Genomic DNA, 27654 nt, shown 5'->3' on the forward strand with positions numbered 1-27654 from the left:
TTGAGAGGTTTAGTCCAAATTTTCTGAAGAGACATGATCTCTTTTATATGATGAACAGATGGAATTTAGGCTTTTATTCGCATTGTGCTTGTTCTGGAAAACAAAAACATTTTTGCTGAAAGAGGACATAAAGTTTCATGGTTCCCTTGATTGTCAAGTTCACGGTTCTTGAGTTTTTGCTAATTTCGTGAACCTGTGAGTTAAATCATTTACATCGCATTTGATTATTCTAGCTCCGTCATGTAATGTTACTGCAAATAGTGGGTGTTTACTGTGTAAACTGCTTTGGTTGGTAACCACAAAAAGTAGTGCAGTAATGCAGTGGGTTGATGTACATATATAAAGGTTATGAAAACTACATCTTCTACAGGACAAGGATGGTTTAAGTGTAGCTGGAACCACAAATAACCAACAAATGCAAATTCAGATTCAGCTGTCATTACTCATCATTGATAGTTCAGCGACATGCTCATTTGGGAGCATAAAAGTGATTTCACGCTGCATGACTGCGTGGGAACAGAGGTTGAACAAGCTGAGTGATGTTGAGCTGATCAGACACATAAGAGAGAGGATGAAGCAGACTGCTGTAGCAGTTGGTGTCAGATGTTCCCTTGTTTCCGGGAGTGATATCGCACAACATTGTCTACTTCCTTTTCTCCTTTGTGTTCCTGTTGGCTTCCCCATCTCATCCCACCTTTCAAATGTCAGTGGAAGGAATGGCGGCATTCACGCAGAGTTGGAAAGGTCGGGATGTGAGAACAGTAGTCTGATTGCGGGGAAGGGGGAGGAGAACGAGAAATGAGAACACGTGCGCACACACTGATAAGCGAAGTTTCCACAAAAATATTAAGCAGCACAAATGTTTTCAACATTGATAATAAGAAATTTTACTAAATCGATCAAATTAGCATACGATTTCTGAAGGATCATGTGACACTGAAGACTTGAGTAATTATGCTGAAATCCAGCTTTGCTACCACATGACATTTTAAATGACATTTTAAAATATTAAAATGGAAAACGTCTCGGGTTACAGATGTAACCCTGGTTCCCTGAGTAGGGAACGAGACGCTGCGTGACAACGCATTGGGAACCTTCTGCGTGATGTCGTCACTGAAGCACTCATGTATCTAACCAATCGCGTAGCGAGACGTCAGAGACGGGTGACGTCACGGACCAGGAAACTATAAAGCACACCCGGATGCAGAGCACGGTAGCTTCTGGATAAGTCTGAAGCAAGCACTCACAAGTGTGCAGGGGTACGGCAAGAGACGCAGCGTCTCGTTCCCTACTCAGGGAACCAGGGTTACATCTGTAACCCGAGACGTTCCCTTTCGTGGGAACTATCGACGCTGCGTGACAACGCATTGGGAACGCAATCCCAACTGAGCCGTAGCTCAAACACTTGTCAAAGTTATCTTGACAACCCGGAGTACCCCAGAGTGGAGCCGATATTAAAGTTATAATACTTAATAAATGTGTGCTGGTATGACCATCCAGCTGCATCACATATATCACCCATGGAAACTCCTGACATCAAAGCTTTTGATGCCGCCATACCCCTAGTTGAATGGGCGCGAACATTCAAAGGAGAAGGCTGTCCGGCCGCTTCATAGGCAAGTGAGATGGCCTCGACCACCCACTTGCTCATTCTCTGCTTCGATGCTGGGCCGCCTTTTTTAGGGGACCCATAACAGACAAACAATTGATCTGACTTACGCCACAGGGCAGCTCTGTGGACATAAGCATCCAAAGCCCTTACTGGGCACAGCAGATTAAATTTTTCCTGATCCACAGATACAAATGGAGAAGGATAGAAGGCCTGAAGCACAATGGGGCCTGGGACATTGCTAGGGACCTTTGGGACATAACCCAGTCTAGGATACAGGAATGCTTTCACCATTCCTGGAGCAAATTCAAGAAAAGGAGCAACAGAAAGTGCTTGTAAGTCTCCTATCCGCTTCAGAGAAGTGATAGCCAATAAAAGAATCGTTTTAAGAGTGAGGAACCTCTCAGGAACCTCCTCTAGTGGTTCAAAGGGAGCCTCAGCTAACCCCTGTAAGACCACGGCCAAGTCCCAGGCCGGAACCCTTGTGCGCACTGGAGGCCTCAACCTCAATGTGCCACGGAGGAAGCATGTGACAAGGGGGTCTCGCCCTACCGAGATATTCCCCTCAAGAGGAGCATGTTATGCTGAAATTGCTGCAATGTAAACCTTCAAGGTTGAGTGAGATAGGCCCTCCGAGAATTTTTCCTGGAGGAATTTTAGCACACAGCTAATAGAAGAAAGGACAGGATCCGTATTATTGTTTCTACACCAGGTAGAAAACAAATTCCATTTGTAGGCATGCAACTTCCTCGTGGCGGCAGCATGGGTCCCTGGGACAGGAATCAAGGCTTTTTCCACATGACCCGAGCACGAAGGCATCGCTGCGTGTCTTCGATCATGCGAAAAGGGTTTCCCCTCAGGGAAAACCTCTTGGTCCTGTGCCATCACTGTAAGGGTCTCATGTGCAGAAGGCCAATAGTAATCACGTTGGACGCAGCTGCCATCAGACCCAACAGTCTCTGAAACTGTTTTACAGTGAGAGTGGTTCGAAGGGAGCCTCAGCTAACCCTTGTAATACCACAGCTAGGTCCCAGGCTGGCCTCAACCTCAGTGTGCCACAGAGGAAGCGAGTAACGAGTGGGTCTCGACCCACCGAGAAGCCACCCTCAAGAGAAGCATGAAAGGCTGAGATAGCCGCAACGTAAACCTTCAAGGTTGAAGGCGATAGGCCCTCCGATAATTTTTCTTGGAGAAATCTTAGCACAAAGCTGATAGGAGGGTGGACAGAGTCCATATTATTCTGTCTGCACCAAGCAGAAAATAAATTCCGTTTATAGGAATAAAGCTTCCTCGTGGCGGGAGCTCTGGAGTTAAGGATGGTCTCCACAACCTCAGTTGGAAGACCAGCATCTATGAGCCTGGCCCCCTCAGAGGCTAGGCCCATAGCTTCCACAGTTCTGGGCGGGGATGTATTATCGAGCCGCCCGCTTGCGACAGGAGGTCCTGTCTAAGGGAAAGCTCCATTGGGGAGCCGTCTAGTAAGGACACTAGGTCCGAGAACCATATTCTGGTTGGCCAGAAGGGGGCTACCAGTATTAGGCTGACCCCTTCCCAGCGTACTTTCTCCAGAACTCCCGGGAGCAAGGTTATCGGGGGAAATATTAGCCTCGTAGCCTCGGCCACGTCTGTACCATGGTATCCAGACCCAGAGGTGCTGGATGTGTTCGGGAGTACCAGAGTGGTCACTGGGTTGACTCTCCCAAAGCAAATAGGTCGACTTCCGCTCGACCGAAATTTTTCCATAGGAGATCCACCACTTCTGGGTGGAGTCTCCACTCCCCGGGCCTCGGCCCCTGCCTCGACAGGGCGTCTGCTCCCTTTATACCCCAGGATGAAAGCTGGCTTCAGAGAGAGCAGCTTCCCTAGGGACCATAGGAGGATCCGACGAGCCAAGTAGTAAAGTTGGCAAGACCGCAGACCCCCCTGATGGTTTATATATAAGACCACTGCCGTGTTGTCCGTGCGGACCAACACGTGATGGCCTCTCTGGTCTGGGAGAAAGTGTTTTAATGCTAGAAACACCACCATCATCTCCAACCGATTTATGTGCCGGCCTGGTATGCAGAAAGGCTTTCACCATACCAGGTGCAAACTGCTGACAGCGCTTGTAAATCACCAATTCTCTTCAAAGAAGAGACTGCCAGGAGAAAGAGTTTTAAGTGTCAGACAAGTTCTTGACACCTTCCAGGACCTCCCATAGACCCTGAGCTGAGCGACCACTCATGATCGCCCCCCAGCCCGTGAGGGAGGCATCTGTCGTAAGCATTACACGACGACCAGAAGTCCCCAGCACTGGTACCTGGGACAGGAACCAGGGATCTTTCCACATGGCCAGAGCACAAAGGCATTGCCGCGCAACTTTTGATCATGCGAAAAGGATTTCCCCTCGGAGAAAATCCCCTGGTCCTGAGCCACCACTGTAAGAGTCATATGTGCAGAAGGCCAAAAAGGTATGACGTTGGACACAGCTGCCATAAGACCCAACAGTTTCTGGAACTGTTTTACAGTGAGTGACTGGCCTAACTTCACCCCTTTCACGGCTGCGAGAATGGAACTCACACAAGCAGGAAACAAATGTGCCTGCATCATGGTGGAGTCCCAAACTACACCTAGATAAGTGGTAGTCTGAGCCGGAACTAGCACACTTTTTTTTTTTTTTTTTTTTTTTTGGCATTGAGCCTCAGCCCGAGCCTTTTCATGTGGTACAGAGCAGCATCTCGATGCTGAACTGCTAGTTGCTCTGATTGAGCTAGAATCACTTTTTATGTAATTCAGTACGCGGATGCCCTGGAGTCTCAGTGGAGCCAGCACTGCATCCACGCACTTCGTGAATGTGCAGGGTGATAATAACAGGCCGAAAGGAAGAACCCTGTATTGGTAAGCTTTGCCCCCGAAAGCAAACATGAGGAACTTCCTATGGGAAGGATGGATGGACACCTGAAAGTATGCCTCTCTCAGGTCTATCGCCACAAACCAGTCCTTGGACCTGATCTGTGGGATAATCTGTTTAAGTGTAAGCATCTTGAATTTGAGCTTTCGTATTGAGTGATTTAACATGTAAATCTATGATAGGACACATCCTTCTTTGGAACAATGAAGTAGCGCCTGTAGAAGCCTGACAGCTTGCTGGGAGGAGGAACCCTTTCTATAGCTCCATTTCGCAAGAGTGTCATAGCCTCTTGTTCCATAACCAGAGACTGCTTGGGGGTCACCACTATGGGAAAGACCCCATTGAATCTGGGCGGGCGAGACCCTGTAACCCTCTGATGAGCAGCATCCATTTTGATATATTCGGTAGAAGTTTCCATTCTACCATAAAAACACCAGAGGTCAGTCTCGAGAGACTGGTTCCCTTAGTAGATTTTGAGCACTCGATTCAACGTTCTGGAGCGGCGCACCGGCAGAAAACAGACGAATCAAGTCATAACCGGCTCTCCTCGGAGAGTCGGTGGAGACCGTTGTGCCCTGACGCACACTGGGTGGCAGGGTTAGCATAACGGCCCCCTGAGGGCGCCAAAGGGGGACGGGTGTCAGATATTCTAACACAGGACCCCCTCCGGAGGGGGCTGCCCTCATGGATCCTGGCCCACAGATGTCAGGACCTCTTTGAAGCCTTCTTGGTGGTAATAACAGTCCGCAGATATGTCCTACTTCACAAGGACTTCAGCTGTGTCACCTGTCCCGGTCCCCAAGCTTTCTGCGGGGGAGCAAGGGTGGTGACACCCTTTTCCTTTAAATTCCTCAGAATGTAATGTATTCAATATTTCATTTAATCCTTAAATTAAATGCAGCCCAAAACAAAGAGAATTATAGCTCGTAATAGTTTGCAAGGTATTATAGGGAAAGAGAGAAAGGGAAACTCCCGTCTACTCAGTTCCCTCCAGATATATATATTATGTATAAACATTATATACAATATATACTACGTGCACGCAGTCTATGCGCAGCCTTGGCAAACGCAAGATCCGAGCGAGCCGTATATTTTTTGTTGCACACTTAATCTACGCGCTGCCTCGGCAAACGCGAGATTCGAGCTATATATTCCTTATTGCAAGCTTAATCCACGCGCTGCCTCGGCAAACGCAAGATCTAAGCCTCGTGTTAGACTTTTATTCCCTCGAGAATAAAGCCAACAGGAGTGGAGATAAAAACTCCCGCTAGTTCATTTCTTTTACACTCCGGGACATTTTTATGAATGAACCGTCAGCTGCTTTGTTTTTGAACTGACGTGCATGCTCCACTCCCTAACACGATGCGTGTGAGGTGGCGAGTCCTCAGATCGATATCACAATATCCACCTCCTCAGAGCTGGCATGTGAAATACCGGTGCCTCAACCCGGGGAAGAAACCGCAGAGCGTGCTTCCACCTGGGAGACAGCACTGAACCTGGCAGGTAAGGGCAGAGAAAGGGCAACGCCCGTCTCTAATCCCTCTGTCAGATCCATTTGTGAACCCCACGAATGGCTTCTTTTCCGCGATCCGCGGGGAACACTGGAACACCGTATTCTGAGAGCGAGTTTCTTTTTTTTTTCTTTTTTTTATAGTGCACACAGACGGCTCCCTCGAGAGCTGCCCAGGCTTACTCAACTCCCATTCAACTGCTGTTTCTCGCCATAATACGTGTCTTTTTTTTTATTTATATATATATATATATATATATATATATGGATTGGTGTGAGATACTCTTGTCCTCAGACAAAGATATCGTGACTTATTTTGTGTTGTTTGTCTAATTTCATATAAACAAGACACTCGATAACATAGAGTGCTTGCTGAAGACACAGAAGCTACCGTGCTCTGCATCCGGGTGTGCTTTATAGTTTCCTGGTCCGTGACGTCACCCGTCTCTGAAGCACTCATGTATCTAACCAATCGCGTAGCGAGACGTCAGTGACGACATCACGCAGAAGGTTCCCAATGCGTTGTCACGCAGCGTCGATAGTTCCCACGAAAGGGAACTGTTGTTTTCAATTTTAAGATTTCACATTATTATAGTTTTACTGTATTTTTGATCAAATAAATGCAGCATAAATAATGCATAAAAGATGTTTTGCAGAAATGTTGAGAACTTACTGCTGCAAACCTTGAAAGTTAGTGTATTTAAAGGGATGGTTCACCCAGAAATTAAAATTATCATTTACTCCCCCTCAAGTTGTTCCAAACCTGATTGAATTTATTTTTTCTGCTGAAGACAAAAGAAGATATTATGAAGAATGTGGGTAACCAAACAGTTGATTGCCCCATTGACTACCATAGTATGTTTTTCCATACTATTGGAAGTCAATGGGACCCATCAACTGTTTTGTTCATAATCTTTACTATTATATAAAAATAATTAAATAAAATAAATATAATATAATATAAAATCATTATTGTCACCATGTAAAATGACTAACTTATTGTGCTTTCTTTTTCATGGATCAAGCTTTTGTTTTTTTTCTGTTCCCTTTGTTTGAATATGAGGACATATCTGGTGCTCAGCAGGGCTTGGTTCTCTACAGTACTCACTTTGTTACCGTCCGCTTTAGACAGCTGATGTGGATATCCTCCCCAGCTGGCCCTGTTCCTCCTCTCCTTTTCTCTCAGCTGTTTTTCCTCTCTTGTTTCTGTTGCTCAGTCTGTGGAGCTTTGAAACATTTGCTGCAGTGTAAAATGTGGAGCCACTCCAGCCTGGAAATATTCAGTCATAAATTGTCTCCAGCTCTCGGATCAAAGGTTGAGAGTTTGAGCCGGGTGTGAACTCTCTGATCTGGCTTGTGTCAGCGGAGCGTTAATGTTTCAACTCTTTTCCTTTTTCGTACAGTTTATCGATTCTACAAGCATTTGCTCCAATTACTTCTGCTCATTTTTGTGTTAGGGTTCTCAAATTGTTCAGCTTTTTGAGTGGCTTTTTTGTAAGAGTTCAGACTTTTGAATTTCATCTCATGAACGATGAAACCCCTTTCCCCCAAAGAGGGGGAAAAAAAATCCCAGGAACTTAAACTACTGTTCAATAGTTTGGGTTCAGTAATGTTTTTACAGTATTTTTGATCAAATAAATGCAGCCTTGGTGAGAATAAGAGACTTCTAAATGGTGAAATTGTGAACTATTATTAAAAAAAAAAAAAAATTATGGCATCACTTTAGTCTTCAGTGACGCATGATCCTTCAGAAATCATTCTAATATGCTGCTTTGGTGCTCAAGAAACATTTCCTTATTATTTTATCATCATCAATGTTAAACAGTATTCTGCTTAATATTTTTGTGGAAACATTATTTTTCTTTTTTTTTTTTTTTTCAGGATTCTTTGAATAGAAGTTTTTAAAAAAACAGCATTTATTTGAAATAGAAATATTTTGTAACAATTTCAGTTCAGTTGAATGCATCCTTGCGGATTTAAAATTTAATATTAAAAAAAAATTAATGGTATTGAACTTTGGAGTGAATTGAGTTTTATATAGGGAGCAGAATATACTACAATCTTGTTTATGCGCTCTCAGTAAACAACCGCCAAGAACACCCCAGCAACTGTATAGTAATGTGCTAGAAAACATTCAGAAAACACCCTGGAAACCACTCACAACAACCTCATAATGGAATGTCTGAAATGGACAAACACAACCCACAATTTCTTCAGAAACTTTGCAAATCAAGATGTCTGTCTTGTTGCCCAATTTTTTTTTTTTGTTCCAGCAGGAACATGGTTTATTAAATTTAGCATTAGTTCATGCCCATTAGGTTGTCCTTTTCTTTACCGATTTGATTTGCAGAAGGGCCTCGGCAACAGCAGCCAGGAATCAATACTCCTCAAGCCTCTTGTGAATTGTGGGATGTGTAGTCATCTAATGACAGTCATGCTTGCATGTTGAAGAGCGTGGGTGTGACTGTATGAAGCATTCACAACCCTTCCCCCATTATATTGAGCTGTCTGATGACTCTGTATGGTTACGGCCCAGCAGGCGCAGAGGTAATTTGATCCGGGGGTCCTGCCCTACGGCTGTCATCCCTAGAGGGAGAAGCCACTCCCCAACATGAATTCATAAGCCAGCAGAAAAACACAGTAGCTAAACATTGCCACTAACGTATGTTTAACAAATGACATCAACAAGGGATGAGATAAGCGGCATGAAGGACCTCCACATCATTATAGAAGTGTTTTTAAGCATGGATGGTGTGTTGATCATTATTTGTGCAGGCTATAGCTAGTAATCAGTCATCTATGTATTTAAATATTATTCATGAAAATACAGTACTGTTTACCTTGGATTAGAGTCTTTTGGAGTGTTTACCTCCAGACTTGGAGCTCAGGGTTTGGTATATCATTATTGAAGAAGATATGCAGCATAAATTACCTAGAGATTTGGTCTGGTTATTTTCTTTTACTGCAGTGAGAGCCCACGCACAGACACCTTCCTGGAGATGCTTTACTCTTAATTGCTGTGTTAGCAGCATCTTAAGTTTGTCAAGATAGGAAGATTGCACACATTTAAACTTTTTATCAGATTGGCTAATCATATCTTTTGACTGATAGCATGTAGATGACTGGTTGCAAACCTTTTTTGGGTGCTTTTTGAACGGGTTTGCACTTTTTGCCCTTTTCGTCATTTCATGAGATGAAAATCAAAAGGCAAAAAAATCCCTCAGTTAAACTACTATTCAAACGTTTGGGGTTGGTAAGCATTTTTAAAATGTGTTTTTTAAAATTTCTGCATTTATTTGCTCATTTTTTAAACTTTATCCGATTGGGTTATCATGTTTTTCCGACAATGATAGCATGTATGATGACAGGATGCAAACCTTTTTGAAGTGAGGTGTTGATGATAGATTGCAAACTATAGTTGCTTGTCTGGAAAACATTAAATTCTTCCAGCATATCAATTAGACACCTGAGAGCTCATGCATACTGCAAAAATAAAAATGTCTTCCTTTCCAGTATGATTGGAGGTGGAAAAAAAAGATGGAGGGATGGGATGCATTCATGGATGGAGGGATGGGATGGGATGCCTTCATGGATTGGATGGATGGATTAATGGATGAGCTGGATGGATTGGATGCATGGATGGATGGATGGATTGATTGGATTCGATGGGATGATGGATAGATTAATGGATGGATTAATGGATGAGATGGATGGATTGGATGGGATAGATGGATGGATTAATGGATTGGATGGATTGGATGCATGCATGGAGGATGGATTTGATGCATGCATGCATGGAGGATGGATTGGATGCATGCATGGATGGATTGGATTGGATGCATGGATGGGAGGGATGAATGGATGGATGATGGGATGGATGATGGAATGGATGCATGTATGGATGGTGGAATGGATGCATGGATGGATGGTGGAATGGATGCATGCATGGATGGATTGGATTGGATGCATGGATGGGATGGATGAATGGATGGATGAATGGATGGATGAATGGATGGATGATGGGATGGATGCATGGATGGATGATGGGATGGATGCATGGATGGATGATGGGATGGATGATGGGATGGATGGATGGATGGATGATGGAATGGATGCATGGATGGAGGATAGATTGGATGCATGGATGGAGGATGGATTGGATGCATGCATGGAGGATGGATTGGATGCATGCATGGAGGATGGATTGGATGCATGCATGGATGGATTGGATTGGATGCATGCATGGATGGATTGGATGCATGCATGGATGGATTGGATGCATGCATGGATGGATTGGATTGGAGGATGGATTGGATGCATGCATGGATGGATTGGATTGGAGGATGGATTGGATGCATGCATGGATGGATTGGATTGGAGGATGGATTGGATGCATGCATGGATGGATTGGATTGGATGCATGGATGGGAGGGATGAATGGATGGATGGATGGATGGATGGTGGAATGGATGCATGGATGGATGGTGGAATGGATGCATGGATGGAGGGTGGATTGGATGCATGGATGGAGGGTGGATTGGATGCATGCATGGAGGGTGGATTGGATGCATGCATGGAGGGTGGATTGGATGCATGCATGGAGGGTGGATTGGATGCATGCATGGAGGGTGGATTGGATGCATGCATGGAGGGTGGATTGGATGCATGCATGGAGGGTGGATTGGATGCATGCATGGAGGGTGGATTGGATGCATGCATGGAGGGTGGATTGGATGCATGCATGGAGGGTGGATTGGATGCATGCATGGAGGGTGGATTGGATGCATGCATGGAGGGTGGATTGGATGCATGCATGGAGGGTGGATTGGATGCATGCATGGAGGGTGGATTGGATGCATGCATGGAGGGTGGATTGGATGCATGCATGGAGGGTGGATTGGATGCATGCATGGAGGGTGGATTGGATGCATGCATGGAGGGTGGATTGGATGCATGCATGGAGGGTGGATTGGATGCATGCATGGAGGGTGGATTGGATGCATGCATGGAGGGTGGATTGGATGCATGCATGGAGGGTGGATTGGATGCATGCATGGAGGGTGGATTGGATGCATGCATGGAGGGTGGATTGGATGCATGCATGGAGGGTGGATTGGATGCATGCATGGAGGGTGGATTGGATGCATGCATGGAGGGTGGATTGGATGCATGCATGGAGGGTGGATTGGATGCATGCATGGAGGGTGGATAAGTACTGTGCAAGTTTGTTTACTGTTTGTGCTAACATGAAATAAAACAAAATAAAACCTCTTTTAATGAGGTTTTCATAAAGAAATGTGTCATGTTGGTCCCTTTTATCTAGGTTGACTCAAGAGGATCGTCGTCTGTTGTGGGAGAAGCGTTATTTCTGCCACGCGGAAGCCAGTCGTCTGCCGCTGGTGCTGGCCAGCGCACCCAGCTGGGAGTGGGCATGTCTGCCTGACATCTATGCTCTGCTCCGCCAGTGGGAATGCATGAACCACCTGGATGCCCTAGGCCTGCTGAATGCCACGTGAGTGTTATGGTAACCATGGCAGCAGCTTGCTCTGTTTAGCTTGAGGCTAAGCAGAGCTTGACTGTCCTTCAATGGCTGGCAGTCGGGCTGATTTGAGTAGACCATGAAGAACTGACCTTTAGATTTGTCCAGCAGAGCACATGTGGAGCACAGATATCTCTCGACATTTACTGACATGATTTAAAAGCTTTTATTAGTGTTAAAAAATCTAATCAGCCACTAGGTTTGACTGTCCACCAGGTTAGCTTTGTCCTAATTGGTTGGTGGCCACACTGATCAACCACCTAAACTAGTTTGGTCTGAATTATGACTACTACTGTATATATTATTTTATAATATATGCCAGTCATTTATAGTCATTATCCAATTTATTTTGTCCATATTAATAGTTTATAGTGCTTTATAGTACAGTTTATTGCGCCATAAAATTAGATTTTCATTTTTGGATTAACGTCCCCTTTAAACCAGGTTTCCAGATCAGGAGTGCAGGCGGACGGCGGTACAGTGGATGGACTCCATCTCTGATCCTGAGCTTTTGGACTTCCTTCCTCAGTTAGTGCAGGTAACAAAGGCCTTGTGTCTCACTTCCTCCTTTCGTGCTGGCACTATATTCCCTCCTTTCCTATTGACCTTGATCTGTTTCCTACCTGTCTTTATTTTATTTTTTACCTTCCGTCCTTTTTGTTCTCACCCTCTGATTTTCTCCCTCCCATTCCAACAAATCCCCCTCTAACACTTTCTCTTTGTGCAGGCGCTGAAGTACGAGTGTTATCTGGACAGTCACCTGGTGCGTTTTCTGCTGAGGAGGGCCATCGGGGATGTGCGCATAGCTCACTACCTCTTCTGGTGTGTCCTCTACTCTCAGATTATACTTAAAAATCCAGTGTGCATGTATTATAGAGCACACATACTGAGAAATTGGGTCATGCTGCCTCATACTTTCACATTCAGTGTTAAACTGATGTACTCATGTGATGAGATTTGAATCTTCAACTTGTCAGCACACTGAATGCTTGATAATTTGTATACACAAAGTCATGCACTGCACATGTAGATTCGCACTGTATCGAATCAGCTAACAGCTCCACCTGCTGTACAGATGTAATTTTGTCTGGCGTTTAAGTATACGGTTACATTTAACCCCTAAAATTAAAAGGAAAATTAAATAACATTTTATTACAAATTTTATTTTTTTACTTTATTTTGTTCATGAAAAAAAAAAAGAAAAAGAGATTTGCACAGTGACATTCTTTTCAGAACAGTTAAGCTAAGCTTACCCTACAAGTTCTTATTGCTATAAAGAAACATTCTTATTCTCATATTTTATAAAATATTTATACACTGTAGTGTTTGCACTGCCTTTGTAATTTAAATATATATTAAATATTATAATATTATACAATATTATAATATAATATACACATCTAAACTGTTTCAATAGACAGGCAGTCTAATTTAAAATGACATCGAAAGGAAATGAATAACTCTTAGGGTGTTAGATCATCGGTTAAAATATACTATTCCTTTTGTCTCTTTGTAGGTTGCTGAAAGATACTCTTCAGGACTCTCAGTTTAGCGTGAGGTATCAGTATCTGCTGGCGGCTCTTCTCTGCTGCTCTGGTCGAGGTTTGAGGGAAGAGTTTGATCGGCAAGGCTGGCTGGTAAACATTCTGGCTAAACTAGCCCAGCGGGTCAGAGACGCCTCACCTTCATCCAGACAGGTCAGCTTCACTGTTCCTCATTTAGACCTGGTAGTAATATCTGTTTCACAAATGTCAGATCAGTGCCTAGTTTTTTTAAATGAGAACAATTATGACCTACGAAAATAATTTGCTAAAAAGAGCTGGCTTCTAAATTTCCCATTTAGTTGATGGCTGCAAGTGCTCTTACTATTTTTAGCTTTAAAGAACAGGCCTGTGCCAAAGACTGTTTGTTCATCCCTAAAGGGCATTTTAATGTTCTCCAGACCGTCTGGTCAGCATGTTAATCATGGTTTGTCTGGTTTTCAGGCTATACTCCGTGAGGGGCTAGAAGAGGTCAAACAGTTCTTCTGTATGAACAGCAGTTGCCGACTTCCACTGAACCCAGGCCTGCTTGTCAAGGGCATCAACATACAGGTAATTACAGAATGTGACTTTATATCAAACATTTGTAAGTCATGTGTTTTGATTCTAATGTCTTGACAAGAACAATACAATCTTTTATTCTCCATGTAGTCTTGCTCCTACTTCAACTCTAATGCAGTGCCCCTCAAGCTCTCATTTCAGAACCAGGATCCTCTGGGTGACAACATTAACGTCATCTTTAAGGTACCGCCTTCCCATATCTGTGTGCATTACAGATCAGCGGTTCTGCATTGAAACACTTTTTCCGATGTTGTCTTGGTTGTTTATGGTTGTGTTCTCTCACTCAGGCTGGAGATGACCTGCGGCAGGACATGCTGACGCTGCAGATCATTCGGATCATGAATAAGATCTGGATCCAGGAGGGACTTGACATGAGGATGGTCATCTTCCGCTGCTTCTCTACGGGACGGGGCAGAGGTAAACACCCATCCATGACAAGTCAAGACTTCTATTTATAACCTCATTTTTTTTTTTTTTTTACTATGGAAACAGAAACACACTATACATTTTGTGAATGACCCTATGCCAAATACTAAATCAATTAATTGTTGGTAAAAATAAAAACAAATGACATGATTCATATGAAACATAAAAGTGATAAGCTTTTAAATAATTGACATATATTTTAGATTCTAGGGCTCTTTACGGTTTGCACAGTAGATTTTGTTGATTCAATTGTTTTTTTTTTTTGTTTTTTGTTCTCAATTTTTTATATTATATTATATTATATTATATTATATTATATTATATTATACATTCTAAAAAATGCTGGGTTAAATATGGACAAACTCAGGAATTGGGTTGTTTTCACCCAGCCATTTTTTATTTTATTTATTTTTCCCCAACCAATTTTGGATTTTTTTTTTTTTTTTTTTTTTTAGCCAGCAATATAGAAAAAGGCATGTTTTTGCTCACTACCAAATAGGGGCAGATCTGTGGGGTATTTTAAGCTGAAACTTGACCAGAGACTTATATTACATCTTGTGAAAGAGGGCATAATAGGTGCCCTTTAACCCAACCCACTGGGTTTGTCCATATTTAACTCAACTTGGGTTGTTTTTAACCCAGCATTTTTTAGAGTGTAGACTGTCTAAACAGTGTAGTGAGGATGTGAATGGAAGTAATTTCATAACTCCTATTTGCCCTTGTGTAGGCATGGTAGAAATGATTCCGAGTGCAGAAACCCTGAGGAAGATCCAGGTTGAGCATGGAGTAACTGGTTCCTTTAAGGACCGGACTCTGGCAGACTGGCTGCAGAAACACAACCCAACTGAGGATGAATATGAAAAGGTACTGTATAGTATTTTCATACTACATTTAAGACTAATTTGCTAAACCAGAAGTTATGTGCAAACTGTTTTGCAGTGAAATGTCAATCCATAGCTGCTTTAGTTGCATTGGGTTGCATCATGTTTCTTATTTTGCATGTCCTAATAATATGTAAATGTATTTAGAGATTTGATGTTTCAAGCCCTTGGTGTCTCAAAGTGGTTAGTTAACTAATTGTTGATTTTGTTGCTTTTTCACAGGCGGTGGAAAACTTCATTTATTCGTGTGCTGGTTGTTGTGTGGCCACATACATTCTAGGCATCTGTGACCGCCACAATGACAACATCATGCTAAAGACCAGTGGTCACATGTTCCACATTGACTTCGGCAAGTTTCTGGGTCATGCACAGATGTTTGGCAACATTAAACGGTAGGAACATTAAAAAAAAACATGGTGGGGAAAAAAAAAAAAAAAGAGTTCCTCTGCTTCACATTTTGATCACATCAACTGTTGACTTTGTCTCTAACTATGAGAGTTACAACAGCCTCTTTCATATTACTTTTAGTCCCTTTGTGAAGAAGCAATAAGCCACAAGAAGTGAATTTAGAGCAGCTAAGGGGCATTGTTAGGCACAACCCAGAGTGGAGGTCACAGGTGTATGTTTGTAGAGTAATTTACAATGGCTTAGAATGCAGCTCAACAAATCAGAATCAAGGACCGGAACTATCCATTTCATAAGAATGTTTTTGAGCTAAACCAGATCTGGGCTGTTGTTAGTAAATGTTATCACAGATTGTAATCTTCCTGTTTTGTTTTTTCTACAGCGACCGGGCTCCTTTTGTGTTTACGTCTGACATGGCGTACGTCATCAATGGTGGTGACAAGCCATCCAGCCGTTTCCATGACTTTGTGGACTTGTGCTGTGAGGCCTACAATCTCATTAGGAAACACGCACATCTGTTTCTCAATCTCCTTGGCCTGGTGAGTTTGCAGATTTTGTTTTCGATGGAGGTTAAGTAATGTTCTCTGGCTTGCTTTATCGTTTACCTTTTATTTGAATGCTTATTTGAATGCATTGATTTCTTGTGGTCTAACAACGAAATACTATTAGTAATCCCTGTGTGTTTGTGTGCAGATGCTGTCCAGTGGGATACCAGAGTTGTCTGATGTAGATGATCTTAAATATGTCTATGATGCTCTGAGACCACATGAAACAGAAGCAAATGCCACCATGCACTTCACCAGGTGAGAACTTGGAGGTTTTTGTTCCTTTTGCACTTGAAATCCACAATTTGATTGGAAAAAAAAAATAAAAAAAAATAAAAAAATAATGGTGCCCTTGATGCCAGTAAGAAATCACCTATCAAGCACTCAGAACACCCCAGCAATTGTTTAACAACCAAGGCAACACACTCTAGCCACTGTTATTTACAACATTTTTAGAAAAAGTCTTAGTGTTATCTAGTGGAACGGGGACTAATACGGAGTGTCGGACTCTCTCTGCAGAAAACTTGCAAACTATTGCCATTGAATCCATTTGTCTTCTAGCCTTCATCTTAATCTTGTCCCCTTTTCTAGGCTGATTGAGTCAAGTCTTGGCAGTGTGGCTACCAAACTCAACTTTTTCATCCATAACCTGGCCCAAATGAAGTTTGCATCCTCTGAGGAGCGTCCTGTTCTATCATTTGCTCCACGCGTCTATACTCTAAAGAGTGACGGTGTCATTCGCAGCCTGTTTGTTTGCAGACACATCAAAACCTTTACTCCAAGCAAAGGCTATGTAAGTCTACTGCATTTAAATTTAGCACAAAATGTATATATCATTTATACAGATCTTAATATTTATGCCTTCATGCAGTCCTATGTTGTAAAAGTGGAGCGGGAAGGTCAACCGGGGTCAACAACTTTAGTCCAGAGGACCTTCGAGGAGTTCCATGAACTTCACAGTAAACTGCAGCTCATCTTCCCTTCCTCAAAACTACCCAGGTACAATACTAAAACCTGACAGAAATGTAAATTAAATGAAATCAAAAGCTCACTAAATACACCATACACCTTGACCTTAAATGATTTGAAAAACTACTGACTGTAGTGGAAACTAATGCTGGTTTCTGTTATCAGTGGATATGTTTAGCCTGAAATCAGTGACAAGTTATGAAACCAAATGAAAGTTGGTCATTGTACATTTTTTGTTTCTCAGTACTGCTAGCATCAATGTATTAAGCAGTGTAATGTTAAACCAGCCGGTCATTATCACAAAATAAAGCCCCTCAGAGTGGTATACAGGACACTGATCACCCCTTTGGGATGTATTTTGTGGTAACATATGCCACATGTAGCAGTGCTCTTCATTTAATTTCACACCCCTCACAATGTAATGTTCCCACAGCTTCCCCAGCCGCTTTGTGATTGGTCGGTCTCGAGGGGAGGCCCTAGCAGACCGAAGGAAAGAGGAGCTAAATGGATATGTTTGGCATTTGATCCATGCTGCTCAAGAGGTGGCACAGGTAACCTTTGGCCCACTTTCATCATTGTCTTTATACTTTATAACTTCATCTTATAATTCATGTACACTACGATTTGGGGGTGGTACATTTAATAAAAAAAAGACGTTTTTGAGAGAAGTCTCTTATGCTCACAAAAGCTGCATTTATTTGATTAAAAATACAGCAAAAACAATGTTGTGAAATATTACAATTTAAAGTATCTTTATTTTTATATATCCGTTTTAATAAAATGCCATTTATTCATGTGATGCAAAGCTGAATTTTCAGCATCATTACGCCAGTCGTCAGTGTCACATGATGCTTCGGAAATCATTCTAATATGAAGATTTGATGCTCAAACTTTTCTTATGTTTAAAAAATTGTTTAATTTTCCAGGATTCTTTGAATATACTTTATTTTTTAACTTAAAATGATTTAAAATAAAAATGCCTTCATTCACTTTTGAGATATTGAATTCATCCTTGCCGAATCTTACTGATTCCAAACTTTAAAACAGTAGTGCAATTGAAAATGAACGTGAACTTTTATCATGTTTACATTCACCACCATTATTTTATTTCCTGAATAACAATAATAGTGTATAGAAATGTGGGCAGCTTTCAGTAATTAATGTAAGAGGTTTCAGTTTGACTGGCATGTTTTTGGAAACCAGCCATGTTCTGTGAAAACCACACATTGTCTGTAAACACTCAACCCACAGGCCTATTGAGGCAAGACGGGCACTGCCAGACCGTGCACTCTTTCACTTTCCATATGTTGTGCTGTACTTTATGGTGCATCTCAAGAATGCAACCAGATCGCATGGCATTCATATTGGTTGCTGTGACTGTATACCTGCTTCTGAGTTAACTGCCGTCAGTAGTAATGTAACCCTCTCTTCTTTCAGTGTGATCTGATCTACACCTTCTTTCACCCTCTACCAAGAGACGAGCGGGCAGGAAGTGTAGGGACTGTTGTTAATGCACTCCATAATAAACCAGCAGGTATATTTATTTGCCAATTTTGTCTTATACTCTCACACATGCACTTCTTATGAATCACTCTTACACATGCTTTTGTATATGATGGATTCAAAGTTCATGCAGTTCAGCCTGCCGTCACAGCAAATCATCATGAGTTAGTGTAAAGTGTCTGTTAGGGCCAATCAGCTGCAGGTCATGTGATTGTGACTAAGTAACACACCCAGTGCTTATTCAAAATCTTATCTTTTAACTACTAGTGTAATGTGCTTGCAATCACAAAACTTTAGGCCAATGCACTCTGACACACGGGATTTTAAAACTGGGGTCCAAGAAATAGTGTAAATTTAATTTTCTACAGACTTAGGAGATTATTTTATCATTTGCGGGTCTATGGCATCAAACCAGGCATTTGTGTTTCTTTGTGGGGACAGCAACCAAAATAAAATCTGACCCACTCCCCCCCCCCCAAACATTTTGTACACTCTTCCATAGATCAAACCCTAAGAGATTATCACAACTAGTTAAATATTGAAAGAGTCATCATGAGTAAAAGCTGTTCTGTGGAAGCCATAACATCTGGTGGGTCACCTTATCTGATTTGTGTTAAAGGTCTCTACTCAACAGGTTCCAGTCCTGTCAGTCTGAGCTCTGGAAATCCAATTAATTTACTTAATCCACCTTAAGTGTACCTTGCAAGCCAGATGTGTACACATACACCTTTCCACAATAAATCCAGTTCCTCTTCCTTTCCAGATGCGTCCTGGGCTCCTTTGTCCGGTGCAGTGGCAGGTGAAGTAAAGCTCTCGATTCTGTACAAGAGTGACAAGCTTTTCATTATGGTGATGCACATCAGAGGCTTGGTGAGTGTCTGCCTTTAATCATCTGCACATAATGCACATAAAAATGTTGAGTTGTTGTTCACCAATGCATTATGGACCTTTCTTCAGCAACCCTTGCAGGAGGGAACAGATCCTGATCCGTACGTCAAATTGTACCTCCTCCCAGACCCTCAGAAAACTAGCAAAAGGAAAACCAAGGCAGCCCGGCGAACATGCAACCCCACTTACAATGAAATGGTGAGAAAATGTCACTTAAATAATACTATAGGAGGGTTACGAATGTAAAAATAATTTAACGACAACTTAAGTGTGAAATATTTCACTTGGTGTTTCTTGTATTGTCACATTCATTTAGGAATTACATGAATCATAAATTATAAAAAGTTGTTTTCTATCATAAAAAAATTTGCCAAATATTAAATGTTTTGCTACTTCCGTCTTAAGGCAGGAACACACCAAGCCGACGGTCAGCCGTCGGCCAGTTTTTCTTCGTCGGCCGACTAAGTTTTCTCAGTGTGTTCCGCACCGTCGGCTGAAGTTGGTCCTCTTCGGCCTTTTTTCGGCCGATTTGAAATGTTGAATCGGCGTTGGAGCTCGTCGGTCCGTCGGGCCATCTGATCATTCTTATTGGCTGCTCAGCTACTGCCGCCTGCTGTTTCTGAAAGGCATTTCATCTCACGCAGGCGCAGAACTGATGTGCTGCTTGGCCGTCGGCTGTTTAGCGTCGGTTTGTTGTGTCAGAGCAACTTTGGACACAGACGCTGCCAACGTGAGCCAACCCCGCAGTCTGCTTTCGTCTCCACTAGTTCGTCGGCGTCGGCTTGGTGTGTTCTGGCCTTTACCTCACTCTCTTTCAGTATTAAAATGGATGCTTTGCAGTTCACACTGGAATTTGCACTTCAGTAAACCCCGCCTATTTTGATTTGATTGACCATCTCAGTCATTTTGACATTGACGAGCACTGTTACACTGCCGAGGCGGAGGCGGCTCCATTCAGTCTTGTACCTTCATGTACCTTTTTTTTTTTTTTTTTTTTTTTTTCAAATTAAAGTTTGTAATGTTGTGATTTACCTTGTAGCTGGTTTGCTTGGTTCATGGCTTATAACTCCATAAAGACTTTAATTGGGAAAAATACTTCTGGAATCAAGGCCACAGCAAAAGCGTATGGGCACTAGGGCTGCAACTAACGATTATTTTTTCCCTATTAAATGGATATAAATTCTAATTTTATTTTTTATTTTGACAAAAAAAACCTATTGCACATCCTGCCCAATGTACTTCAAACATGTGCCAATTGAATGCTATGAAAACACACAGTGCTTAATTTATTAGACTACCTGTCATCATAAAGAGAGAACACAAATATTTTAAGATTATTTAAAAAAAAAACTTGTTTAAAGCTAAAAATGGCCATTTATTAGGAAAATTACAAACTAAAACAACGAAATAGTTTCTAAATAATATTCACACGTAATATAAAAAATAAAATAAAATTAATAACAGTGTCTGTTCTTATTGACTGTAATTGGGCATCTGAAAACAACTATGAAACGTTTTACTTTTTCCTGGCTTTCTTGTAAAACAGTAAAATCAAAATCATGGATAACAACAATAAATATATTGTAGCTTTAGAAATACTGCTGTGACTAAAGAGCTTACACATTCTGGTGGATTAACCATTACAGAAACATGAAAAATTAGTTTAGCACCAATACTGCCCTGACCTGTGGCACAAACCATAGATTTGGGTATCAGATGTCTAATAACTTTAGCACTGTATATAGTGAATATAGTTTAAATCTCTACTCTATATATTAAAAATGAAAATAATGGTAATAAAGATAATAAAGAAAAACACAAACTCAGTGTTAACCAACAGACAAGATAAATGTTTTGCAGGTTCACTTGCAGGTCACACGTTCACTTTGGACACAAACACCTCTTGCTGTAATTTCTCTATCTTGTAAATAGGCTATAAGAAACATCTTACGTTTATATTCAATTACATGATGTTATCCCTTTACAGTTACTACTCTCATAAAATACTTGAATGACATGTTTATTTTTAAATCTAAATTTAACTTTAAACGACAGATATTTCAGCAAAATAAATATTTTTGCGCTGAATATTAATGGTCTCCCTCTCTCCAGCGTTCCGTCTGTCTGACGGACTCATTCAGTAAAGATTCAGTAAAGTTTAACACAGAATTTCAGGACAAGCCTTTATGCAAAATGTAAATGCTCGCGTGAATTTGTAACATTTACAGATGAGGATATAGCTGTAGAATGAATATTTTGCGCTGAGGATCTGCATCTGTCCAAGCCCCTGACAGGGCAAGCCGTTACGCTGATGCATTAGCTTGAAACTTAAAGAATTCTCGTGTTTTGATCAGCTTTGATCACGCTCAATCTGTTTCATTCACTATTTTTAGATGCAGTTTGTCTATAGAAATGCGGTTATTCAGCGCTGTAATTTGATTTGACTGGCGGAAGTCGCTCATAATGAGAATCGTTGTCGATGACTTTTATTATCGATTTTATCGAATAGTTGTTGCAGCCCTAGTGGGCACTGTTGTACTTTTTATTTTTATGAATCCTTCTGAATGACATCCCTTTTGTCTCCATTTCAGCTGGTGTATGATAAGATCCCACGTGGCGATTTGCAGCAGAGAACCATTCACCTGCGTGTACTGAATGAGGGAGCATTCTGGGACAACACCCTGCTGGGTGAAACCATCATCCATTTGAAAGACCTCACCCCGGGCCATCGCAGGGTGGACTGGTACCAGCTTGGCACTAGAGGCTCCGACGTAAACCGCTAGCGCTTGTATGGATGCCGAGAAGTGAAGGATTTCACCTTGTGTCCTTCAGTGTGCATGTGTTTGTGTCTGTCTTTGCTTATGGGTCGGGAGTTGGAGATGCCCAGCTGCTCAGAAGGCTGTTTCCCCCAGTGGGGGTTTGTGTTTGTTTGATTCTCCTGCCCAGGAGATGTGTAGATTCGGTGATGGAGTGTCATCACTTAATACTGTTCTGGTGGGGTACCGTGCACCATGTGAACCAGACCTCGGATTAAAGCAAGCGGTTCTTGGTAAGACTATGGGACGACAACCATTTGGTGACCCAAGGATTAGCAAAAAGAATATTTAAGGATGAAATTACTTCCATGCGCCATATTTTTGGGGGGATTTCTGGAAAATTGCTGTCCATGAAGCTTTTTAAAGCCCCATTTTGTCTTCTTGAGAATGCTAAAGGAAATTTAAGTTATTTTCTTTTTAAGATGTTTCTCTATTGCGGCTCTTTTTTGAGCTACAGTATGTTGTGTCTTGTGACATTAGTTGTCTCTTTGTATCAGATTTTGCAGATTTACCTAAAGATTAATAGTTAGGGCCGCTTTTGTACTGTAAAGTTGGGTCATTTTTTTTTCCACATTGCCTGATCATGAAAAGGGATGAACACTTGATGGTCTTTGGCTTGAAACCGTGGAATTAACTTGCTTCGTATAACCACTGCAGTGGAAATGACACACACACAGAACAGAGTGAATGTAGATTTTTGATCATGTAAAATAGGGGGGTGCATAAAAACAAAAACATGAATTGCATGTACAGTATATTGAACAACAGACAAACCCTGAGAAATATGGATTATTTCTTTACATAAACCTCTAACATTTGTTTCTTTCTGAAATGGCACACATTTTATATGGAAAAGGCTTTCAAAGGGACTTGACTTCAGGGTCAATGATTTTGCCTTGTTGATATTTAAACAACCTACACAAGGAAATTTCTATTTGAAAATGGTTGATTTGCATGCTGTAAAATTTGCTACTGGATAAATATTGCTTTCTTTGCATTTGTTTGTCAAGTACATTTGACCTCATATTTTTCCAAGTTTTATTGGTTAATTTTTTTTTTTTTTTTTTTTTTTTTTTTCAAAGGGGGAGTGAAATTAAAGCTTTAGACTGTGGTTCTGTCTGTATTTTCATTTCTCCTTTTTAATGTAACACTGCATGTAAATTAAATGCTAAATATACCACAGTAGTTTTTTTTTTTTTTTTTTTTTTCCCTGGGAAACTTATGCTTAAATATTTTGCATTCCGATTTGCTTTATTTTGCACTCAGTTTGATTTTGAGTAGAAATGCCTTAAGGCTCACCGTAAGGTTGGAAGGGAAAATTGAGTAATTGGAAAGTTCCTTAAATTGTTTAATCTGATTCTCAAAAAATTGTCCAGTTTAACCAATTGGCATTGATGTTTAGTGTGTGTAAAATGATAAAATAGGAAAACTATGATGTTTTTGAGCAAAATGCATAATAACAGAAACTGTTTTCAATCTTTATTGAATTCATTTCTTTTAAATCAATAACTTAGACGTTGAAAGTGCAACCCTGTATGTTGAGGTGCTCTAACAATCCAGTAGCCTTAAGCAAACTTAGACATGATTATCCAGGTCAAAGTAGTCCCTGTTGTTTAGTAGCTTTTTCTAACTAGACAAACCAGCTCAATTTAAGATATTAAGTACTTTTTTTCTTTTTTTTTCCTTTTTTAAATAAAGTATTGAACATTCTTTCAAATGATGAATGATTGTGTGTGTTTTTTCCAAAGGGCACTGCTGTGTGATGTTTAACCTAATGGGAAATGATTGTATGATTGCATGCCAACTCTATTATGGAAAACTGAGTGTTTTAGAAAATCTTTTTTTGTTGTGAATGTGCAGAAAAGTTTGGGTTTAAAGGTATAGAACTTTTATAACATCTGTGACCCTTATTTTAATAACTAAAGAGAATGCGAGAGTAAAATCAATAGGGTTGGCATATATAAATGCTGAGAATCTAATTTTGATGTGATTTATGGATTATAAATGGGCTTTATTCCATTTTGTTCCATTTCAAGAAAAGATTTGTTTCTCTTCTAATGTCAAACCATGTTTTTAAACTTTATTTGCACTTAATAAATGCACAAGGAAACCGACTTGAATACTGTGTTTCTTGCCTTGGCTACCAGTTTGCCTTTGTTGGGCCAAATAAACCTCTACAAAGATGGCGCAATGATCAATGTGATATGATGAAACTTGTGCAAGTCTTGTATAAACGCACATTCACACTGATTCCATGTTGAATCTCAGTTGGGCACGACTGACCACAACAATCCGCTTTACTGAGACACCAGTGACTTTATCCCATATGCTGTTTTGTCTGTCATCACACTGAGGTAAGGATTACATCAGACGGGTTTATCATAAAGGCTTTAATTGCCTATCTGAACAGTATGTTCTTCCACATTACTCATTGTTCTAATACTCCAGAGAATTCTGATGACATTTCTCATCTATCCATGTTAATGTAACAATTTACAACATTCCACTGAGAGTAAATTTAATTAGGACAACCTGAGAATAAAATTCATCTCTTTCACATCAAATAGAGTACAGACTGTTACCAAAGAGCAGGGAATTGAAAACTCGTGCAATATTGCTTTAATAAACACCTATGTGTCCACATATTGATATTTAGTGAAAATCACAAACAAAGAAGAAAATATATGCTTTTTCATGTGGCATCTGCAGTCAATTCCCCATGAAGGGATTCTGCACAGGCAAGTTTTTTTTTTTTTTTTTTTTTAAAAAAGCCTTTACACCAAGGCACAAATGGGTCTGTCAAATTCATGCTGAAAGTCTCACTGGACTTAGACTATATTAGTCAAAACTACTAGAAGCACGAATAGGGCGTCGCATTAAAGATTTAGAAGATCCTGAGGGATTTATGCATTGCCCGTGCATTGCGTGACATGCACTGAACATCTTATATAACACACATATCAATTTAACACGTGAGATCGGAATTTTACGACGGTCCCTAAGCACGCGCAAGCGTTACTGAAATTTAGAGACCTTCCCTTACAGCTTTTCTGATGAAATCTCTCTTGCTTTAGCTCCGCGGCTAGCGAGCACAACGGCGACGTCAACGAGTCTGAATACCAAGTATTTGTATTTAAAACGAATTAAAAGTGAAACCACTTCTTTGTAACTTAAAGGAAATCGCTTTGACTCGATTTTGATGGTACAGCCGTTTTTTCTCCTTCAACTTACAGTATTTTTTTTCCGAAAAACGCGGCAGCTGGGCTCGATTGAGGAGGTGACAGAAGACTGACAGTTGAAGAACCGAGGCTCGCTTCCACTCAAACGGCAAAATGGCTTTTGTTTCAAGCTTTCCTTTGGAGTATACCAGCCTATCTTACTCTTACACCACCTCAAAATGCCTTTCCTTCCCTTCTGCTGTTTCTACAGTCCCTTCAAACCGAAATAATTGGTGTTATTTTCCTCAGGACAGCACGGTTGGCGTTAACACTGCGGTCAATATGGACGCTAAAGCTATTCGCGCGAGCCGGCTCGGAGTCAACACAGTCTAAACGTCGACATGGACTCTTTCATTTACCCCGGAGAATAGTTATCAGTACTCATGGATGGTGTTAAGGGCTGAAAGGAATGAGAAAACTGAGCGTTTTAGTTTTTTGTAGCTAACATTTAGCCATACATTAAAGCTTGGTACTAGCTGCGTTAGCCAGCTAAGCCTCATAAGGCCATATTTAGCTTGCATTAGAAACTGTTCTGTATATTATTAACATTCAGAGACATTTAAACTTCTAAACCGGAGCACTTTTATGCAAATGAAGTCAAAACAGTGTGTTTAACGAGCCACTTCTAAAGGAAGTAACTTGTTAGTTTGTTTCATTTTCGTTAAACTTGTGTAGTTCAGCGCATTTCATATTTTTCAGAAGTATGAGCACACATCGACACTTTTCTCCAGGGGACACGCGGTCCGCGCGTGACAGTGACGACCGCACTGACAGCTCGTGGATAAACGTGTTCTCTCTGGTCTCCAGGCCTGCGTGGTCTCTCCTGCAGAGATATTTCCCAGGAAGAACCCAGACTGCATTTGAAATGAATTCAAATCTAGATATCGGAAACTCTCTGACCCCTTTAAAAGTTGCATACCTCCACTGCCAGCATGAAAACGTGGCGCATGCGTCTTCCGGAGATCCGGGGACGCTTGCCTGGTTCACGCACGATTCGTTGAGCGAACTGGGAATTCAGAACACCTCCCAGAAGGATTTCAATCTTCAAAAGCAGGCATCGGTCGGATACCTCGGAACGGCGAGAAACTTGCTCAGCCAGGCGTTTACGAACACGCAGGAAAAAAGGCGCGCGGGAGGCGAGCGCGCAAAACCAGAAAGCGGATGCGATTTGTGCCCGGATACGGCGTCCGTGCGATCCACTAACAGCTGGTGGTGGAGTGGATTTTGGGAGGCCGACGACAGACCTCAAAACTTGCTGCTAAATGTAGCACAAAGCATAAAAGAGACTGATACGTGCTGGCAGCATTGTGGAGAACATCACAGTGTCGGCTATTGTCAAAGCCGCTCGCCAGTGGGCGTTGCTATGACGACCGAACTGTGTGTACGATCAATGCACAACGAAAGCACTGGACCCTTGTGCTCCAAAGAGCTGACCCACAATGCAAGCCTGCACGTGCCCAAACCAGAATCCCTACCCAACTCATACCAGCTTCCACTAGATGTCAAGCAGCAACTGCTAGCTCATAGTAGAGCCTATAATGAGGTGGCAGTTCTGACCCCTGACCAAGATAATGGCTACTCCAGCTTGGAGGAAGAACACTCAAATAGTAAACTTCACATGAAGCTGCTTTCCGAGGAACAGGAGGTGTCGGAAACAGCCGAAGACAACCCATCTCGGAGTAACACTACGGAGAGTGAGTTTTATAGTGAATCTATTGTTTGTGAGGAAGAAATCAAGGAAAGAGAAAAAGAGGACACTGAGAAGACCACAAAAATAGTTTCAGCTGCTGAAAACGGGTCATTTTTGGCCACACCTCAATGTCAAAACAAGGTCATTGCTTACATCATGGGAAGCCCTTGTAGCGGCGAATCTGAATCGGAGGATGATGACGATTGGGACAGTAATGACGATGATGGCTTTGACAGTGAAGGCTCATCCCACTTCTCAGAGTCTGAGGACCTGGATGACAGCGACGATGAATCTGAGGAAGACTCGGATGGAGAGGAGGCCGACTCTGAGACTGAGAGGCTGTGGAATTCTCTGTGCCAAAACGGGGATCCTTATAACCCGAGGAACTTCACAGCTCCTATAAGGACAGCCTCCAAGCCAAGCCCTGCGACTACAGACTCCTCGGTCTCAGAGTCTCCACCAGCGCATATGTCCTCCCAGCGTTCGCCGCCTCCATCGTCGCCCTCGCTCTCGGAGAACGAGTCCAGCGAAGACACCTGTGAGATGGAGGAGGAAGATAATCAGAGATTGTGGAACTCTTTTAGCTGCTCAGCAGACCCCTACAGCCTCCTCAACTTCCAGGCCCCCATACAGACTCAGAAAACCCCTAAAGGGTGCCGTAAG

The 27654-nt window shown here is 41.7% G+C and overlaps 2 protein-coding genes across 3 annotated transcripts in view; both read left to right on the forward strand.

The window, feature by feature from the left end:
* pik3c2b (phosphatidylinositol-4-phosphate 3-kinase, catalytic subunit type 2 beta) overlaps positions 1-24191 on the forward strand; it is a 52225-nt gene extending 28034 nt beyond the window's left edge. For both annotated transcript variants that reach the window (XM_067388178.1, XM_067388179.1), the window contains exons 16-33: positions 11333-11521; positions 11993-12086; positions 12276-12370; positions 13065-13245; positions 13534-13641; positions 13741-13833; positions 13938-14067; positions 14804-14940; positions 15180-15349; positions 15745-15901; positions 16056-16165; positions 16499-16700; positions 16779-16906; positions 17310-17427; positions 18314-18410; positions 19143-19249; positions 19337-19465; positions 21859-24191. In XM_067388178.1, the coding sequence (XP_067244279.1) occupies positions 11333-11521; positions 11993-12086; positions 12276-12370; positions 13065-13245; positions 13534-13641; positions 13741-13833; positions 13938-14067; positions 14804-14940; positions 15180-15349; positions 15745-15901; positions 16056-16165; positions 16499-16700; positions 16779-16906; positions 17310-17427; positions 18314-18410; positions 19143-19249; positions 19337-19465; positions 21859-22050 (2437 nt within the window). In that variant the 3' untranslated portion in view covers positions 22051-24191. The remainder of the gene's footprint in view (positions 1-11332; positions 11522-11992; positions 12087-12275; positions 12371-13064; positions 13246-13533; positions 13642-13740; positions 13834-13937; positions 14068-14803; positions 14941-15179; positions 15350-15744; positions 15902-16055; positions 16166-16498; positions 16701-16778; positions 16907-17309; positions 17428-18313; positions 18411-19142; positions 19250-19336; positions 19466-21858) is intronic.
* A 938-nt stretch (positions 24192-25129) lies between these two features.
* The window catches only part of LOC137021566 (protein phosphatase 1 regulatory subunit 15B), a 6449-nt gene continuing 3924 nt past the window's right edge, over positions 25130-27654 (forward strand). The window contains exon 1 of the mRNA XM_067388180.1: positions 25130-27654. This exon is cut by the window's right edge and continues 123 nt beyond it. Within this exon, the coding sequence (XP_067244281.1) occupies positions 26005-27654 (1650 nt within the window). The 5' untranslated portion in view covers positions 25130-26004.

The sequence above is a fragment of the Chanodichthys erythropterus genome, chromosome 6 (genome assembly GCF_024489055.1).
Source record: "Chanodichthys erythropterus isolate Z2021 chromosome 6, ASM2448905v1, whole genome shotgun sequence".
In the NCBI taxonomy this organism is placed as follows: Eukaryota; Metazoa; Chordata; class Actinopteri; order Cypriniformes; family Xenocyprididae; genus Chanodichthys; species Chanodichthys erythropterus.